General features: G+C 44.6%; 1 protein-coding gene across 2 annotated transcripts in view; it reads right to left on the bottom strand.

The window, feature by feature from the left end:
* SLCO3A1 (solute carrier organic anion transporter family member 3A1) overlaps positions 1-19,440 on the bottom strand; it is a 152,705-nt gene that overhangs the window by 121,041 nt on the left and 12,224 nt on the right. For both annotated transcript variants that reach the window (XM_056346863.1, XM_056346862.1), the window contains exon 2: positions 4,462-4,927. In XM_056346863.1, the coding sequence (XP_056202838.1) occupies positions 4,462-4,762 (301 nt within the window). In that variant the 5' untranslated portion in view covers positions 4,763-4,927. The remainder of the gene's footprint in view (positions 1-4,461; positions 4,928-19,440) is intronic.

Below are 19,440 nucleotides of genomic sequence, written 5' to 3'. Positions count from 1 at the left end.
TAAGCCCCACAATCTGGCAGTGCTCCCTCCAACATCAATATCAATTTCCTCCATCAATAGGAGACAGAATAATAGCAACTTCCTCTATATAATGCAGTCCTTAATTGTCCCAGATCAAATACTGGCTCCCAGAGGCTATTCATTCTGCTCTATAGGTAACCATGCCCTAGACAAGCTGCAACAACTTTTATCAGCAAATGTTAAATGCTGCAGGAAGCCCAGAAGGCACGTACGGTGACTGCTAATAACATTAATCTACCACATCACTGCACTGGCTCTAACTAAACACGCAAACCACTGCTGAGAGCAACGTGGGTACTCCAGTGACCAGAAAACACTTGCAAGCTCTTGCTCATCTGAGAGGCAGTAAATCCATACAGCTACTGTCAGATCAGTTTTCCTCCCACCCTGTATCAGCTCCATGACGCCTCTGATCCCCCTCCTAATTACAAAGTCTTCATTGATTTCAACAGAACTCAGCAAGACCTAGCAGAAAACGAACTAAAGAGGGAAATGTCAAGTGAGTCATTAGCAGGTAGAGAAAGGAACTGTGTAGTAAGCAGTCTTCAACATACTTTTCCTCCCTTAAAATTGAGGGAATCCTTTGACATTAGCGAAGCTGCAGCAATAATGAGCCCTGCACAGTCTGCAGGAGTGAGGAATTCCTCCACTCAAAGGAGTTACTTATGCCAAATGCCAATAAATACACAGGTAAAATTAACCTGCTTGTTTGGAAACCTCTAGATGAGAGTTCAGATCTTAAATACAAGAGCAGACCCGAACAGAGAGAAGCAAGCAAAGCAGCACCAAAACAGAAGATTTTTCCCAACTTCAAAGAGCTAAGGGAATTCCTTTATTTTTTCACCTTTTGGCTGCTATTGCAATGTTACGACCGCTGTGTCGAGCAGGTGCTTAGATGCTGAATGGGAGGAGAATATATTTCCCATCATTAGCAGGAGCAGGTATGGTCCCGCTATCTTTCTAACTCTGTTATGGCATAAATGCATTTTCTTTTGAACATCCTTTGGTGTATACTTCCACGCATTCATCTTTTTGATTTGATTTACCCTCGCTTACCACAACACAGCCCTTTTTCCTAAGGCTGGTTACTACAGCAACAGAATCTGTTTGAGTTTGGTAGCAACACACTGCGGGCATAAAAAAAAAAATAATAAAAAAAAAAAATCTACTGTTAGCTCAAGAAACATGAAACTACATGTCAGCAGCCCATGCCACAGAGATATCTTCCTGTAATATCTCACCCCTGTCTCTCTAATTATGAAACTCTATGAATCCCCACCTCCTTGGTTGCGCACAAACCTGAGCGACCTCTGCCTTCAAGGGACGCACAAGAAGTGTACTGCCCGTGATCTCCTGTGTGCCTGTCACTGCAGAGAAACCACAGCGAGCCAGATTTCATGGACTTCATGGCCAGAAATATATTCCACAGATGCTATTATTTGCACTAGTGGTTAAAGCCAAAGTTTTACTTTAAATTCCATATGGTATCACATCTGCATTCTTCTGCACACACGTATTAGTTCTAATACAAAAAGAAGGTGGTTTCAGGGAGGGTTCTTGGGGTTTTGGTTTGTTGTTTGTTTTTTAAAACTAGAGGAATCTTCCTGCATTGTCACTTCACTGCAAAGAACCTGTATTAGATATTGTAACAATTTACTCCACTTAACTTGTACAATTCAGAAGGAACGGAAAAAACCCCTCTCTGTTCACAGAGTTATTTCTATCTAATTCACTGCCTTGGGACACAAGAGGGCTTTTATTGCAGCAGGTGAACAATTACTAGCACTTAGCTGTCAGGTGAGAGACAGCTTCTTCCCCTCCAGTACAATACAGCCCAAACGTAGCAGATATGTACTCAACATTAGCAATGTACTAAAGACAGCACGAACTGGTCAATGTGATCATTTCTCAGCCGCAGCCAGCCATGACAGAAAGTTCAGCCAGGCTATTACTGCTGTTATTAATTAGTTTCTATCCTGAGAGAACAACCTATGCCAGATTTGCTCCTAATTTAAACTGAGGGAACTTACCCAAAAACGTTTTATCCGGTCACACAGTGTAGCCCCTACTGAGTGAGCGTGCTATTATGAGAAAGCAAACTGATATAAATATAGCATGGTGACAGTATACACTCTGCAGTTATTTCCTCTGCAAAACAGAGAAGAATGAAGTGGGTAAACTGTTCAGCCAGCCTTCTGCTAAGGCCACTGAAAATTGCATTGACTACAGCAACAAAAATCATCAGTTAAAGGCAAATCTAAGCAAATAATTCTCAATGTTGTAAACATAGGAATTTGACCTCCTCTGAAGTATTCACAAACCTGAAGACATGCATGTTTCTACCAGGTGCTTATCCATTTATATTCCTTCACAGAACATTTTTTTTTCCTGTAGTTTTTTCTTGTTAGCTTTTATTTTTGCGCGCCAAATTGATTGCAGGTTGATGTACGAATTAATCATCCCATATCTGAAAACCTACTTGTGATGGATAGGCTGGGACAGGGTAGATACTAAACTTCATTGCCAGTATGGCTGATTTGTTGAGTGTGCATATACACTCACTCTTCTGCAACCCATAATTCATACATAGAAATTCAGAGTATGATTGCCATAGCTAAAGCCAGTAAAGCAAATGACTCCAAAATGCTTGGTTTTTTTTAAAACTCTACATGGAGAAAGGAACATGGTTAGGAGCATATGTCTGAAGGAAAAATAACGAAGCAGCATATAGTAAGCAGAAATCATTTTCTGGCAGTATTTTCCCAGCTACAGTTGAACTGCCAACTTTAAAGTAGTTATTTTAGCATACAAGATGAATGTATCTCAGGAACAAAAAGATTCTCTCTTCTAATCCTCCTCTCATGCACCCTCCTCAATCCTCTTCTCAGATATGAAGCATTGCTTTAAAAATGCCCGTGGAACAGACTGAAAGAAGTTGCTGGGCCTCTATATAGTTATTTATAATAGATAATCTTAGAATCAATCTTAATTCCAGCTCATCATTTATGGTGTTGGCAAAGTTGCTCCAATGAATTTAGTCTCATCATTCATCTTCGGGTTGTACAGTATCTTGTATTTTATGTATCATCCTGCTTTATCCAGTGGATTCCTCACAAGCACTTAGAGAACCAAGTGAAGGTGAATAACGATCCAAAGGCAAAGCCAAATGCTGAAATACTATGATTTTATAGCCCGTTACAAGAAAACATGGACACACTTCGAATACGCAGAAGAATCTCTTTAAGTAGAGTAGCAATACATCCAAGAATGCCACAGTGTGCTATACAGTCTTTTGACCAAGCCTCTGCACTGTCCCAAGACACTGAATGCCACTCGAAGTTAGCAGGACTGTTTAGCTTTGCTGTCTATGGTCATACCCCAACTGCATTCAGTTATGCTTGGGAACTTGACAAAAATCTCTTTGCAAAAAACCCCCAAAAACCAGTAATGGGATCATCCATTCAATTGAAAGTTACATCAAGACAGGAACAATGGGACAAGTGCAGAGTTTTGATTACTAGAAACCACACTAACAAGTGCACAAGGATCACACTAATGGTGGCATGCACTTCACTGATTTATTGCACTGGAGCCGTTTGTCTAGTGACAAGTCCTGTAGAAAAAAGAATGAGCCAAGCCGGTAAGTTCTTTCAGAGAACAGCTTCATCCACAGCATCCTCTATAAACCTGCTGGAGAGGGTACTTCTGCCGAAACCCATGAGCACTTTACCCCAATAACAGAGATGTTTCATTAGGTAACTGAAGCCAAATCTCCTATCTTAACCATCTGGAAGAATTCTGCAACATGATCACGAGAATCATGAGTTCTACTTCAGGCTCACCATATCTCAAAATAGACCTCACTAGCTTCCGCATCCCATTCCGTTACAGGGATCACATTATCTAGGGTCCTGCTATAGCATGCTGGGTCACAGCACCTACTCGCTAAAATGATGGTGGTAGTGACAAGACATGAGTCTCCTCTCAGTCTCCTTATACTGCAATGATCACTCAGACACAGACAAATGTTTCAGAACAGGGAGAGAACTAGGGTATCCTGGGGGAGGTAGGGGGGGAGGAATAAATCATCGTCCCATATGCCACTTGGAAATTCTTCAGCTAAAACTCAACCATAAGCCACCAATTTAAAGCAATCTGGGGAAAAACAATAGGAGTAGCAAGCATCTTCCTCGTCATCCAGTAATAATCGCCATGGCTGTCAACCTTTACCATTGCTACAATGAAAGCAAATATCACTGTGCTTCCCTGCTGCTTACAACTGCTTGGTGTAGAGATCCATGCCAAGTTACCTTCACAAGCATAGCAGCACACAGAGAAGAGGCCTCAAGGCATCCCTCCACCGGTACCAAACAGAAAACAAGAGTGAGATGCCAGCCCACAAGGAAAGCCTTCGGTGAGGAGTTGTTCACGGAGCCTTACCTATGTACAGGGAGGAATCTTTCCGCCTCACGTGGTCATCAATGTAGGAAACTCCCAGGGGCTGGACAGGGGTAGCACCAATGCCCAGGAGGACCTGTGCTCCAATGAGCAGCAAGTACATCATGTTGGTAGCAGTCCTATTCCTGCAGATAAGGTCTGGGTCCGGTCCCTCATCGCTGGTGGACCCATTGGCAGCACACACATCCCTCCCTTCAGCCCCCCAGCGTATTTCTCCTGATTCATATTCATACTGGTGGGTTAGAAATTCAGGCAACGCGGAAAGGAGGGCACCCAAGGCCATGACTATCCCTCCACATCCTATCAAGCGTGGCCGGTGTCCTCGGGCTCCGAAGTAGCTCACGAAGAGGATGAGGGCCAGGTTGCCAATCTCGAAGCTGCTAGCAATGACGCCCACGTCAGCACTCTGAAGGTTGAATCGTCGCTCCAAGGTGGTTAAAACACTCACCTACAACAGAGAAACCCACAGAAAATTACCAAAAGGAGTATGACCTGCCTTCCACCCTCTCCATATGTCCTGCTAAAGCATAAGTTTCCTTGACTTTCCCTTGGAGCCAAAAACATACACATCAAGGACATCCAAATCACAGTATAGTAGTAGTTGACGTCCAAACATAATCTGACCGTTGAAATGCAGCCATATCAGAAGGTCCTAATACCAAGTGACATTTCACAACCTACCACCTGTCTGAGCACATGCTCACTTCCAAATTCCTGCGTACACTGATGTACGTTTTGGATGCTTGCAGACACCCATGACTCCATGACTGGTTATCCCCTCTTTGGGCTCCCCTTCTATCTGAATACACAGCCTTCACTCTGCAAACACCACCCCACAGAACCAAGGCACAAACCACACCAAGCTTCACTCCATGCACCCAGTCCTTCCCTAGGAATCAACTGCAGTTAGCAAGCAGCAAAAAACCTTGCAGATTCTTGGCTCATACACCAGCACAAGGCCATCAAGGCAGTCAGAGACAGTGATGCACAAACAGGCAATTTGGCTGGCATAGTAGGTCTCTATTAAAGTATATAAATAAAACACTGATCAAAGGGTTTAAACCCTCTGTGGATTGCTTAATGACACTTACAGAATATTTTTGAGAAGACAGGCCAGTTAAGATTTACATAGAAGTTTTAAGTCCACCATGAAGAAGGGAAGATTTAACAAAAAGTGGTTATTTAACACTAAGAAGAGAGAAGCACATGAATAGTCTTCAAATATTTAACACTGCTGTGAAAAGGAATGACCTGTTCTTTGTAATCAAAATAGGCAGGACAAGAAGTGACAGGTTTAAACTGCAGCAGAGATTGCTCAGGTTAAATACAAGGTGGGGAGAAACCAGACTTTTACTGGTAAGGATTGTGCAGCTGAAATATGCTGCCTGGAGAGGCTGCAGAGGTCTTTAAAACAGCAGAGACCAGCATCTGTCAGGAAAGACACACGTATGACTGATCTTGCCATAGGGCAGGAAAATGAACTGGATCATCTCTTGAGAGCTCATCCAGTCCTGATTACATGGTGCAATGAAACACAATGTGGATTTTCTGCAACACTCATAGCACTGATGAAAGTATGAAGATGAAACATTAGGTAGCTCACTTGCTGTCATCTGTGCTCGAAGGAGAAAACTCAGCACATTCTCATGTCTATAGCAGTGTCCCCTCTTATAAAGAAAAAAAAAATAACAAAAGATATCTTCGACATGTCAGAAATGCCAAAGACTTTTACCTTGGATAAAAGACTATCTTGTTTTTCAGATTGCAGAAGATGAAAATATTTAAGGTTGTCCTAACACAGGAAAGTTTCTCTATGAAAAAAAGAGATAGAGACCTCAAAGCATATCCAGATAGCCCCTGGATAGAATAAAAATAGCCTCCCACTGGAGGCACCGAAAATCTTTACTGATCAACCTCATGAAGCAGGAGCCAGTCTGACCAACTTTAAAGTATTCTGACAGCAGCTCTTCTCTGGGGCAGTCAGCCTATGTTAGGGTACACCAGGGCACAGTTGGACAAAGAAAGCCCCGTCAGCAACTAAATAGAAAAATGGAAACAACCCACTTCTGCTTTGCATAAGCAAAAACTCCCAAACCTGACCCTGATAAATGTCCAAGTCAGATTTCCAAACTAGACTGTTCTAATGATTTCGGAAAATTCAGCCTTCATCCCATACAGGCAGTTTTCATTTTATACTGCCACCGTAATCCTTCCCCTCTAAAGAGCCAAGAACTGAGCAAGGCAAGAAAAAAACCTAAAACAAACTAAAAATCAAATGCTACGACTGAAGGCAACGCAATAGCAATAATTCTTCCCCATGGCAAAGCCAAGTGACGATGTGCATGACAGAGGAAGAGGAGATCGCCACTTCATTTGAAACACCGGGTGGTGGTACCTGCTGGGATGAAACTGATCTGATTCACCAGTGGAAACAATGTCCTCTTGTGTGAGGGCACAGCACAGCCTGTCCCTGCTCCTGCAACCTCGTCTGTGCTGCTCCATGAGCAGTGCTTGAGCACACATCTAACAGCAACATCACTGTTCCCAACCATCCAGGGCGACAGAGCTGAGCAGATGGGGAGAGACATTGCTAGAAAACACTATGTTGGTATTTTCAAAGCAAGGCACACCAAGGTGGAGGGATATGGACAGCATCCCATTGACCCAGGCAGTCCCACAAGACATTCATATGACAGAGCTACATTTATCACCCACAACACTGGGCTGGTTTTATTGCAAGGTGTGATTGCAAGGGCTGATGTAGTCAGACTGGTAGGACTCCAGACTTCAACACCACACAGCAAACACCAACAAAAAAAATCTAAGAGATGCAAAGCCCCTGCTGTGGGAGCTTTCCTTCACACTACTACCTCCAGCACATTCCTAGAGGAACTCAGTTATAGCCGAGGTCCCATGAACACCAATTTTGGCGGAATGAGGAATCTCTCCAAGATGAGTATATAACTCTGAGCATGCAAAATTCTGTCTGTAGTGCCCATTTCTGAGCTGTACCTAGATAGGAAACTCATAATTACTCATTACAGCTGTTTAAACTGAGGCATAGAGAGCCAAATATTAATGAGAGAAATACAGTCAACAAAATTAATTTGTGATGGAATAATTTAGGCTGGAAGATTGAAAGCCAACAGAAGCGATTTCCCAAGGCCAACTGGTATTAACTATCTTTAGAAGTCTCTCCCACATTTTGACCTGGGTGCCAAGTTTTAGGCTTTTACCATACATACATATATATACACACACAAGTCACTAGAAAGCAGCATGGCATTTAGAAACACTCAGATGCCACACCTTACAAGGGTCAGATTTTTGGACAGCTGGATTTCAGATAAGAAACTGCACCATTTCTAAATGCAATTCACAGTGACAGAGACAGTAAATTGGTGACAAACCTGGGAACTAAACCCAGAAGTCCCAGTTCTCATTCTGCTCTTATTTCAGTGGGATTTCAGTTGTTCTCTTCCTTTTTGAAAAAGTTAAACCATTCACAATACAGAAAGAGTCTCACCATCCCCTAACTGTTTCTTGCTTTGCTTTGGTGTAGAGACTGAAACAAAGGGAGGAGGAGGACACTGAACACAAAGAAAACTCCAACCCTCCTGATAAAAGCTGGCAGCTCTCCTTCTTCCTCTGGCTGGACTGCACTGCATTTCCCAGCTTGCTCCTTCTGGCTGTAGCACTGCCACCCAGTGCTACCAGGTCTGCCTTTATTAAGTGGGGTATGGGGTGCTGGGAGGGTATGGTGAAAGAACAATCACATCAGCCTTAAGCATTCAGAGGAAAACAGCATCCAAGTACAAAGTGCTGAGACCAGCACGAGCAGAGTAGCCTCCCAATGCTGACAGTCATGGGGAGGGGGAGGGGGGAATAATATCCCAAAATAAATACAGGGCTGGGAAATAAACTGTCAACATGCAGCTTTTTAGCCAGAGAACACCAGGAACACAACTGCATTACAGCCAGGTGGCTGCAGTGCAGACAGCACAGCCTAAATTTTTGCTTTGACATTGGCTGTGACCTTAAATACACAGGCCGACTACAAAATCAGCGTTAGCGCAGCAGAGATGTTACCGGCATTTATTCAAAACAAACCTCTGCCCATGGCTAGAATCATTCTCCTACTCGCCTCTATACACCACCTTTCCGAGGCTTCCTGCATATAAGGTGTAACCCAAGTACTTGCAGTTTGTGTATGGGAGGCTCCCAGTGCCCTTGTAACTGTTAGGTAAAAAGGCACCGTACTGCCCGTATTTCCTTTCACAAGCCTGCTCCCCAGCAGAGTAGCCATCACGGCTCCTAGACACTAATTCTGTCTATCAAGAGTTACATAAAATGCTGCAAAAGACACAGCAGGTCTCTGTGAAATACTGATGTCACGTGAAAAGCCTGCAAGGATGGGCGCTGAGACCAGGTAGATCATTCAAGAGTTCAGCCCACGTGGATGTTGGTTTAATAGCAGGGATGCGGGCAATGGAGTGGTGCCGCAGATGGACAACCTCATGCTAAAACACAGGGGGAAGCACCAGGAGCCCACATTATTAGCTGTGAAGCTGCTATTTCCTGGCTCCTGTCAATTTACACAGCTGTTTTGCCAGGGCTGGAAAGAATAGATTAAGAGGATATTCAGTTAAAAAAGCTTCTAACCTAAGATGAAAACAGTTACCAGGAAGCTATTACAACAGCCAGTAAAATTCAGGCAGACAAGATACAGAAGGCAGTTTGACCCCAAGAAGTTAGCGGTGTGAAACCACACAGTGGACCAGACAAGCCCAGAGAAACCAGGAGAGGACAGAGGCAGAGAGAGCGTTGCAATCATGGCAAATGCCAGTGCCCATGCTGTTGGGAACAGCACTGGAGCTACAGCTTCATGCAGGTATGCAGCTGTGCCAGAGACAGCTGTACCTTGCCTGCTACTCTTATACCCTCACACCTGTCCTGCAGATTGGTCCTTAGCAAGTCACTGAGGCTCTGACCAGCAACGTACTTCAGCTGCAGCACTGTACACAGCCCTCGATCATACCAGCCTCATTGCCTTTTTCCATGTCTCGAGGCCTCACCACCCCCTTTGATAGGTACTGCCTTTTTATCTCTAACTGCATCCTCTGTCTCCAGTGGGATTTCCATTTCACCCACTGCAGGCATCTCCCACCCAGTTTTGAAGAGCAGCTCCACAAAGATTTCGCTATGGCCATAGAGGGAACAGCAGGACTGTGCCGCTTTTGTTACTCTGCAAGCTCATGCTCCTCCAGACTACGTCTACACCGTATCAGTCAACTGGACTGCTGTAAACTAAATCAGGCTGGGCCTCTGTGCACCTTGCTCGAGCAGAAAGAAGGCTCAGGATCTAGAAAGATCATGTAACCCAGCCATCTGCCTTTCTGTGAATACATTGCCTAACATACAATAACAAGAAGTAACTAAAACTTACCCCATGCTTGCACTATCTCCTCTTCTTACAGAGCCACAGAAGTCTGCACACACACATTTGTCTCTGGTGATTTCGAAGACTAACCTCAAAAGGACCTAGGCTAAACAGGCCTCCTAAATCCACACTAAAACACTCTTCAATGACTGAAAAAGGAAAATGATTTTGCATAATGCACACAGTGATAAATGACCCACATAAAAAAAGAGAAATCAATCACCACTTTAAAATTTTCCAGCCAAAGCAACTTATATTGCAACACCTGTAACTAAATCCAGGGAAGCTTTTGCTGTGCCATTCTGGACTTATTTCAATAATACATGCTCACATTCATCATTCCCGTCTGCCCCAAATCTATACATCTTGGCATTTCTGAACCAATGTAAATTTGTTTTCTCTATAGGCTGTTTATTTTATATTAACGCTCAGCAAAAATGCAACCCACAAACCTGCTTCAAACTATTGCCCCATTTTATCACTAAGAAATGAACTGAAGGCTCGGGCCACTATTACGGAGTCAGAGACACAGTGCATTGAAAATGAATATCATATTGTTCGTATCTCCAATGATCAAGTCATATTCACCCACAGAGCCTACAGATAAGTTCATTGTATTAATAATACATGGTTATATATAGAAAACACATTGACTTTATGCCTGAAGGGTCTTTTTAGAAGGCTTCTTTTTAATGTAAAATACATTTCCTCAGTTATGTAGTAAGAGATCGGACTTGAAGAGACATGTCTGCAGTGCTATGAGGTGTAAAATAATTGCCTGGCAACTATGTTCCCTAAGGAAAACAAACGCAAACCATCTCAACCATCTCCTACAGTCTCCATTAGAGAGCATGGAAACACAAGATTCCTAAGATGCAAAGCGACCACCCCAGCAAAAAAAAGCCACTACTTCCACACGCCTCCACCCACTTCTTCAGATGTCACCTCATCCTCTCTTCCAGCAGCCATGGGAGATGGGGTGAGGGGCATCCCCTAGTTGGAGGCAAGTTGCCTAGTTGGAGGCAAGTTCTCCTCCCCGTAGAGCTGCTATCCATGGGCTCAGCCCCCACTGCCACCCACCCACCCTCCCAGCTGACAGCACAGCCACCAGGCTCAGGCTTCAAGCCCAAGTGAACAATGCTGGTCCTCTGGTCTGATGTTTTTTCAGCTCCGTTTTTTAAAACGCGTACAATTCCCTTGGTGTTTTGCCTACTCCTTTGCTATCGGATGATTGGGAGGAGGGCAACAAACTTAATACCCTTTGCCCAGCCCCAGGAACCAGCATTCCTTGCTGCTCCCCACCCTGCTGAAATAGTGAGGGCATCAGGACCTCCCATCTCAGGCTCCTGATCACTTCTTTCAACACCATTTGCGGGCCAATAAAGTCAGTGGAAACTTGAAAGATGTTCTCACCGCAGATGCCGACACCCATGCTGGCTTTGGGCACACCAACATAAGGGAAAGCAGAAAAGGGTGGCGATACAAACACACCCAAGCTGGCTCTGCCTCAAGGTCTGGAAATCATCTCTGCACAGACATTTGCATTCACATGACAGGGATAATAGACGCCGCAGCTGAACCACTGCTGAGAAGTAGGGTGTTATTAGCTTGGCTGTTGCGGCATGTGCCTGTGCTGTTTCTAGGCCAGCACTTGAAAATTTGCAAGTTACTGTACTGGTGCCACGAGAAGTTTGCAGCTCGGATCTATGCTTCACTGGTGTGAAAAATTCATTTTATATTCTAGTGACCAGCTCTGAGATTACTGACACAGTCCAAATTAAACACACATTCAAAGTCAGAATTATCAGGGGCCTGAGTAGAAAGGGTATTGCACTATGCAGCAAGAGAAACAGCACACCACACTCCTGGTTGAGGCAAGACGTGTTTTTGGCAACCCCTGCTCTCTGGCACCATGCAGAAAACTTTTCTGCCATCTCTTGTACAGCACTGTGCATCTCCTCCCCACATTTCAGTAATCACAGCATCCTGTGCCACTTGCCCGCAGCCAACGTAGGGCACAAAGCACGTGTACCTGCGTAGTCCTTTGCTGGGTTACGCAGCTATGCCACAAAGACAGCAATGCTGTGCACTGCTGCACGCTGCAAACGGAGCAAAGAGCAGCCAGCACCCACAGAAGATATCCTGTTTGGTCAGGAGTTGATATACCAGTGCAAAGCCACAGTTTGTTTCAAAATAGCTTAAACAGAAAAAAAGTCACACGCCTTGGTGTTATGCAGCACATGCAGCAACAGCCAAGTTAAACGAGTGTTATTTTCCACTACTGTAGTGAAACTGGGATCCATACTGATCAAATATGCAACATCAAACCCAAAGCTCTAATCCAGGGAATTGTTCTAGCACATGCAACCGGGCTGCTATCTTCCGCATTTGCTTCCTAAGGATCCTGCACGAGACACAAGGGACTGACCCCCTTCCCTGCCTCCTCTGAGGAAGAGAAGGAGCACTGCTCCATTTCGAGAGGTGTGAACAAAAAGATCCTTGTCAGGGGTGTTACTTGCAACTACCCCCTCACATCCATCATGGAAAGCTAGCGTGAGTCACCAACAGCTCAAAATAGAGCCAGGTACAGAGCACCAGGCCACCGTGAACATCCTCGCAAAACTTGAAAGGCTTTTTCTGCCGCTCTGAAACAGATGTGCATCACCGCTGAGATCTGCTTTTTTTTTTTTTTTTTTTTTTTAACCTTTTGAAGTCCCAGCCTACGGTGGTATTATCACAACCGCGGACTGAGTGTCCATGCAAGGTTTCTGCCTCCAAGTCTGCTGTTCAAGATTCACCTCACTGTGTGAAGGCACACGATACTGACACTTCCGTCTCCGACAAGGTATCTACATAAACACATCCAGTGCCAGAATCCATTTGTAGTCTGCACTGCTCTTTAGTAGCACACATTTCTCATGGATATTTGAATCCTTATTTATTTTTTGCATGTTATGTATTTTCATGGAAAAAGCTCATGGATATTTGAATCCTCATTTATTTTTTTGCATGTTATGTCATTTTCACTGGCAGGAAAACAATGCACCATGAGCATGCAAAGTAGTACAGACCTCAACCCTGTAACTGCATCTTTGTGTGCTTAAAAAGCCATAGCACAGAACAGTGCTGCCGGCACATTTCAAACCCAGAAGATGAAGAATTCCATGTGGAATAAGCGTGCAGCAGCAGGGGCTTGTGAGCAGGGGCAGCCACTCAGCTCTGTCAAAGTAAACAGCCAAGGGAAAGCAGCCAGAGCATCTGACACATTCAGAGATGAATCTCCTGTTTTTCCTGTGGCTGGCAAGTAGGTGTACAAAGCCAGATAAAGATCAATTTAAACTGTATATAACAACTCAAACGTAGGCTCCTACTGCATCAAAGGCACTCTTGGCCACATACAAGACTGGAAACAGATTCATATGTGGGTCCGGGACTCTGCAAACAGGGCACCATCACCCCGGGTTCAGTTCCAGTGGAGAACAGGAGATGAAACTCATGTCTCTAGAAGACTTAACAGAAAAAAAGCCCTTTCCTATGCACTATCAAAACACCGGAGAAGCAGGATCCCAAGCTGTCACACTGCAACACCCTCACTTTTCCACCTCCCCAGAACAATACCAGTTTGCTTTTTTATCTAATAAAATATTTCTTAACACAATGTTTTTACACCTGCAGAGGCGGCGTTGTACAATAAACAGGGCTACTCACCACAGCAGACACCGTAATGGAAGCCCGACAAGCAAACCTGTCATGTGAAGGACTTCATGTTATCTTATTTATGATCAGGAGACACAGTTGAATTCAGGGCTAAGGGTTGCATCCGAGTTATGCCACAGTGCAGATCAAGAAGAGAGACCCACAGCGCAGGCTGCAGCAGCCTTCCCAGCTGCCAGGCATGAACCAGGGCAGGAGTGACACAGGCAGGACACTCTGAAGCAGCATTAATAAAAGCTTTGATGGAAGCTGAATTCAGTTTTCACGGTTGGAGGACAACGGTGATTATATAAAGGCTATATACTGAGAGAGGAGGTTTTCTGACAAGTCCTGCTGCTTTTCTCCTCATCTGCTCTGGCTCTGCTGATATCTCTCGTGCTTCACTCCCTACCCAGCAGCAAGGAGGCCTGGCTACAGCAAACGGGAACTCAGCTTAGGGAAAAGTTAGAGGCATTTCTCATCAACCAGTACATGAAATGCTTTAATTTAGTAAGCCTTGGGAAAAAGGAAGCCATTTAGAAGGGAACCAACAAAACGGCCACATTGTGTTGTCAATCCACAGCACCTTGCAACAACCCATAAAAGAAACACCAAATTACCGTAAGCATCTGCAGGTGGACTTAGGGTGTCTCTAGCACCTAACTAGCAACACCCCAAGCTTGTCCCAAAGCCACATGGGCTGCTTGCTTATCCCCATCTCACACCCTGCAGCCCACACAAGAGCTGTCCGTGTCATCCTGCTTATTTGCTAAGTAACACCCTCCCACATAGCTGTTCACAAGCGACTCATCTCTCCTTTCACGTTGTCTCTGTGCAGAGCCAAGGGTACAAACGGGAGCTGCATGCCGGCTGCTGCCAAAGTTCCCGTTGGAAGAACTGGGCAGGTTGGAAGGTGAGCACAGGGGGTTCATGGTGCAAACAGACAACAAGTCACGGCTGGAAGGTGATCTCAAATCTCTTTCCAGGTGAGAACGTGGTTATTACCTGAGCATTTCCTGGGTGAAAAATGGGAGGTGGAAGTCAAAAAGGGCAGACTTGGGACATTTGCATAAGTTTGGCAGTCCCGAGCACAACATAAGCCACGCAACTTTATGTCACGTATCATCAGATCATCTCCCCATTTTGCCACTTCTCAAAGGTAGCAAGCCCCTTTCCTCCCGAACAGAAGGCAACTTACAAGTGTCTTTTAAAATAACACACACAAAATACCATGTAGGGAATAAAAAAAGTCTTAAAGAAAAAATAAATGGGAGATCTAGCTAGAACTTGCAGACTTATCAAAATCTCACTCGTTTCAATGTGTTCCCTGTAAAATGGTGATACAAGCAACGAGATGTCTCACCAGATGATGGGAGCTCTGTTCCTTGGGATTCACTATGAAGTGAGCTATCAAAAAGCCAATGAACAAATGCATCTGCTGAGGCTGTACATACAGATGCTGAATTTCACCTCTGTGCCTGCAAGGATTAACAATAACTTGTGTCAGAGACAGGCATCAAACAGCAGCTGACAGAATCCCCTCACTGTAGGATCACCAGACCCGGCAAAAATTCAATGAGCACGTGCAAGGAAAACAGAAGTCAGCACCTCTTCCACTTATCTACCAGAGCCTGACGCGAGTGACAGCACGACAGGGAAAGTTCCCATGGAGGACCACTGCTCCTACAGCAGGGGCACACCAAATTTTGGGAGGAATCCAGAATTCAGGCACGGCAGAGCGGGAATGGTTTTGCATTCAGTGTTCAACACCAAGCCAGAGCCATTCACTAACCAACGGGTTAGTGCAGCCAGCATGAGCGCTCTCTCTTTTCTCCTCGTACTTTCCCATCCTCTCGTTTCCCTTAACCCTGATTTCACAGGTGCATGACAGAAAGCAAGGACAAGAGCTGCACACATGGCTGCAGTATTCCCACCTCCAGTGGGAATCTGTGACCTTAGATTACTCAAAGCAAATGTAAGCTTCACTGGGAGATACACAGCAAGCATAGGGAAATGAAAGCCATTATGCATGAAACCAAACAAAACAAAGCCCCTGATATTTCAGCAAAGTGGCCCATGCAGCCCCTGAACATGAGTTTCTGAAACTGGGAGATGATGCTAGTGGACATGTGACGGAGAAGAGGAATAAAACTAGTCCAGTTTGCATGGAGGAAGCTGGAAAACTGGCACCTGCATGAGCCTGTCCGCAGGTTACATTTAACAGAGAGGGTTTGACTGCTGGAAAGATCATTCTTCACCCAGTCTTACTACCTGCTATGCTAGAACTTTTGTCTTCTTTAACCCAAGCTTATTAAAGTTTTCCTCACAACTCCATGCCCATTTTCTTCCCATCACACATACCTTCCTCAGCTGTTTCAAATCCCATGTTTTAATCTCCTTCCACAGTTCTTCACCCATCCTTCACAGACAGCTTCTACATTAATTTTTATTCTCTTTATACTCAGCTTCTCCCTGGTTCCTGCCTCCCCAAGGTACTAATTATAATACAGTTTATTAGCCAGGCACATAACATTTGGACTCTAAATTTGGCCTGCTTTAAACGACGCTAGATACCACGGAAGCAGTCCACTGCAGTCAGTAACAGGGAAGGTGATTTTTGAGAAGTGCTTTAGTGGCTTTGGAACAAGAGTCCCGTTTTCAAAGAGACACTTGGAGTAAGTCACTTCTGTCAATGAGAGTATGGGTCAGAAAGCATCTTTGAAAAATAACACCCTCAGGCTCTTTTAAAATCCACCACTAGCGAAGAGCAAGCAAAGCAGCCCCAAGAAGTCTTTTCCTGAGAACGTTCAAAAAGTAAAGGGCTAGATGCTTCATCCCTGTGGTTTCAGGCAGGTGTGAAGGAAGCAGCGATACCATTCAGGCTGGCAACAAGGCTGCATCATAGCCCAGGGTCAAAGGAGAAGCCCCACACAGCAACCACAGGTTGCAACCACACAAAATTATCAGCCCATTAATTCATTTAATTCAACTTACTACAGTAGCAGATACAGACCTGGTTCAGGGTCTAAAGCCAGGGCGCCTCTTTCATTCCAGTTACCATCACTGTAGCATCTGAGTGCCCATCATCCCAGCCCATAAGGTGTCCAAAGCCAGAGAACACCACAGCTAGCAGCACATTTGCTGATGAAGAGAAAAAGCCCGAAGAAGGCCTGGGGAGGTCCATAACCAAGCCAGGCATGAGCCCAAACATCCCTGGTCTGCATCTTCACCAGAAAATACAAAGAACAGTTGTTCCTCAGCCAACAAGCATTAGTTCACAGGCAAAGCTGTCCTCTCCCAAGTCTGCCACATGTCGCATTGTCCAAATGCAAATAAAAACTGTTTCTCTGGGCATAAGCATTAGCCTTGACTGATGACAGGAGTCAGTTTGGACATGACAGCTCTGGACAGCAAGCTGCAAAGTAAAAGTCTGGCATGAAAACATTACCCATGTAGCAGGAATGTTCCTCTGTCTCTGCCAAGATGCCACCATCAACAGATTCTGACTAGCCAGTATTGGCTCAGAGGAAACAAGTTGCTGTTCCCCCTTCATTTAATCTCTCACTTGCATGAGCAGCAGGGGCGAGGGAGAGGGCAGGGAAACACACAGTGACACGGGCTCCTGGAAACACTCCATGAACTTAATTTTTTGTGACGCTGTCTGGATACCAAGAGTTCTGAGTGTAATCAGGATGCTGAGAATCAAATTGAAAGTGTCTGAATCTATACACTATGCACCATAGGGGGCAAACAAAGGAGAAAGCAAAGGTCATTTTAGTTTCAATTGCATTTCCAGTGCAGCAAAGTTCTGTGCATCTCTTAAAGATCCCATACTTTGAATCCTCAGTGTGATGCCTAACAGAAATCCATAATGTTTTGGTCAAATTCAACACTGGAATAATCAAATTCAACACCAGAGTAACCAGGCACTCCATTCCTGCTAAAAGGGACTGTTAACTAAACCAGAAGACCCCACTTTGCTGCAGGCCATTTGCAGAACATCTTTGTCCATTTTGGCCAACCACACCCCCAAACAGTAATGCCATCTCAGAGCAAGTCATTTTGAAGATGGGGACACAGAAGTATTGAGCTGGACATTACAGGAGAGCCTGGGAAAAAACCCCAAACATCCAGACATGAGACCCTATAGCCTTATACTGATTCCCAGGCTCGCTGTGGCTTCCACAAGAAAGAAATCCAATTCAAGGGAGCCATGGAATAACTATTTGCTGCAACCCCACTTGAAGGACTTTCTCCATACCTAAAAGGAGCCCTCCAACAAGTTAAATTCTGTCTTCCCACCTCCATCCTAGACTCTCCCTCCCTTGACTCAAAATCCCAATTATGCAGTCATCAACTGATTTCAAGCCCTGACCCTGCGGAAACAAAAAACTTGTGTCCTGGAAGAAAACAAGCCAGTTTCTCCTGCCAGCATCCCTCTGGTCCAGCAACGCAGTGAAAGCAGAAAGAACTTTGCATCCAGATTTACCTCCGAGCTGTTACCCTGCTAACCAATTGCTCACTGGATACCTGCCCACAGAATACCAAACATGCAGCTTATTAATGTGGGAGCATCTTGAAAACTCAGAAAATGGCAAGAGACCCTGGGAACTGTTCAGAGATACACTTCAAGAGTTTGCAATTTGAAAATGGCACAGAACTCATTCTAGAGGCTGCATCCAGTATTTCCCAAAAGTCATTACACACAACTACAGTAATTCATTAGGGATCTATTTAAAATAAGGCGGCAAAATAAAAATTCTGGCAAAGTGCTTGTCCAGCATTGAATTAAACTGTATGATTCAAATCAATAAATGCCATCTCAGCTACGAGAGTCTACACCATAAGCCCCAAATGCTCCCACAAGACATAGCAAGAAGAAGTTTGAAACTTCTGCCTTCTTGGTAAGAGCTAGCACTGAGATTAACAGCAACACAGCAGCCTTGATGCAGCCTAATCCACAGAAAACACTGGACTTCTGTGTAGGGCCAGCATTTGAGAAAGCTTGTACAGTTGCGCCAAATGAGACAGCAAACCCACAAAGCTGTGCCTCTAGCACATGGTTTGCTAGCGTGGCTTAACTTCAATAGCCATCAAATAACTCCCAAGCTGTTTCTGGAATCCATTCATTCACAGAGAGATTTGTCAATGCAGAAGTGGCCTCAACTGAGCAAATAAACTCTTGGAAGTGACTGGTTTATCTAGCTCCATGGAATACTTGAAATTTTCCCTTTTCAGCCTTTGCTCTCCAGTTCTTTAAAGTTGGTATGTCTGAATCCCAAAGGCTACGGGAAAGCTTTTCAGTAACTCCAAGCCAGCTCCCTTGATATACAGGGTTTTTTTGAGTATTAAATATCACAGATCATAGCAAGAGAAGAAACTGAAGACAAAACCCAACTTACGGGTTTTGTCATAACACTGTGACCCAAGGGCTCCAGTAAGCCATGTGGCTTTTGATAACACATTTTGATGACAGAAATACAAACTTGGGGCCAAAGCACCCCTCTTTGAACTGAAGCTGGAAAACACGAGCTCAGTGGGCATTCGCTGTACCGAGCACCTTGGACAAGACCAACTACAGGATCACCCAAACCAACCGATAATACAAAACTCATCACCACCCTTCACAAACAAGCACCCTAGACAAGGCATCCCTTCAGCTAACGCGTCTGTCCCTCAGCCAGCAGCTGTGCTGACTTCAGACATAAGGACCTGCATTATAACTAGCCATAGGCAGCAGGAAACAAAGTGTGCATCTCATGCAGAGGCTGAAAGGCCCATTGTAATTAACCACTCTCGGCCCTGTACATTGAACAAGACAAAACCAA

This window comes from Falco biarmicus, chromosome 7 (genome assembly GCF_023638135.1).
Source record: "Falco biarmicus isolate bFalBia1 chromosome 7, bFalBia1.pri, whole genome shotgun sequence".
Taxonomy (NCBI): domain Eukaryota; kingdom Metazoa; phylum Chordata; class Aves; order Falconiformes; family Falconidae; genus Falco; species Falco biarmicus.
The sequence above is the reverse complement of the archived record's forward strand: the minus strand, read 5'-3'. Positions and strand labels throughout refer to the sequence as shown.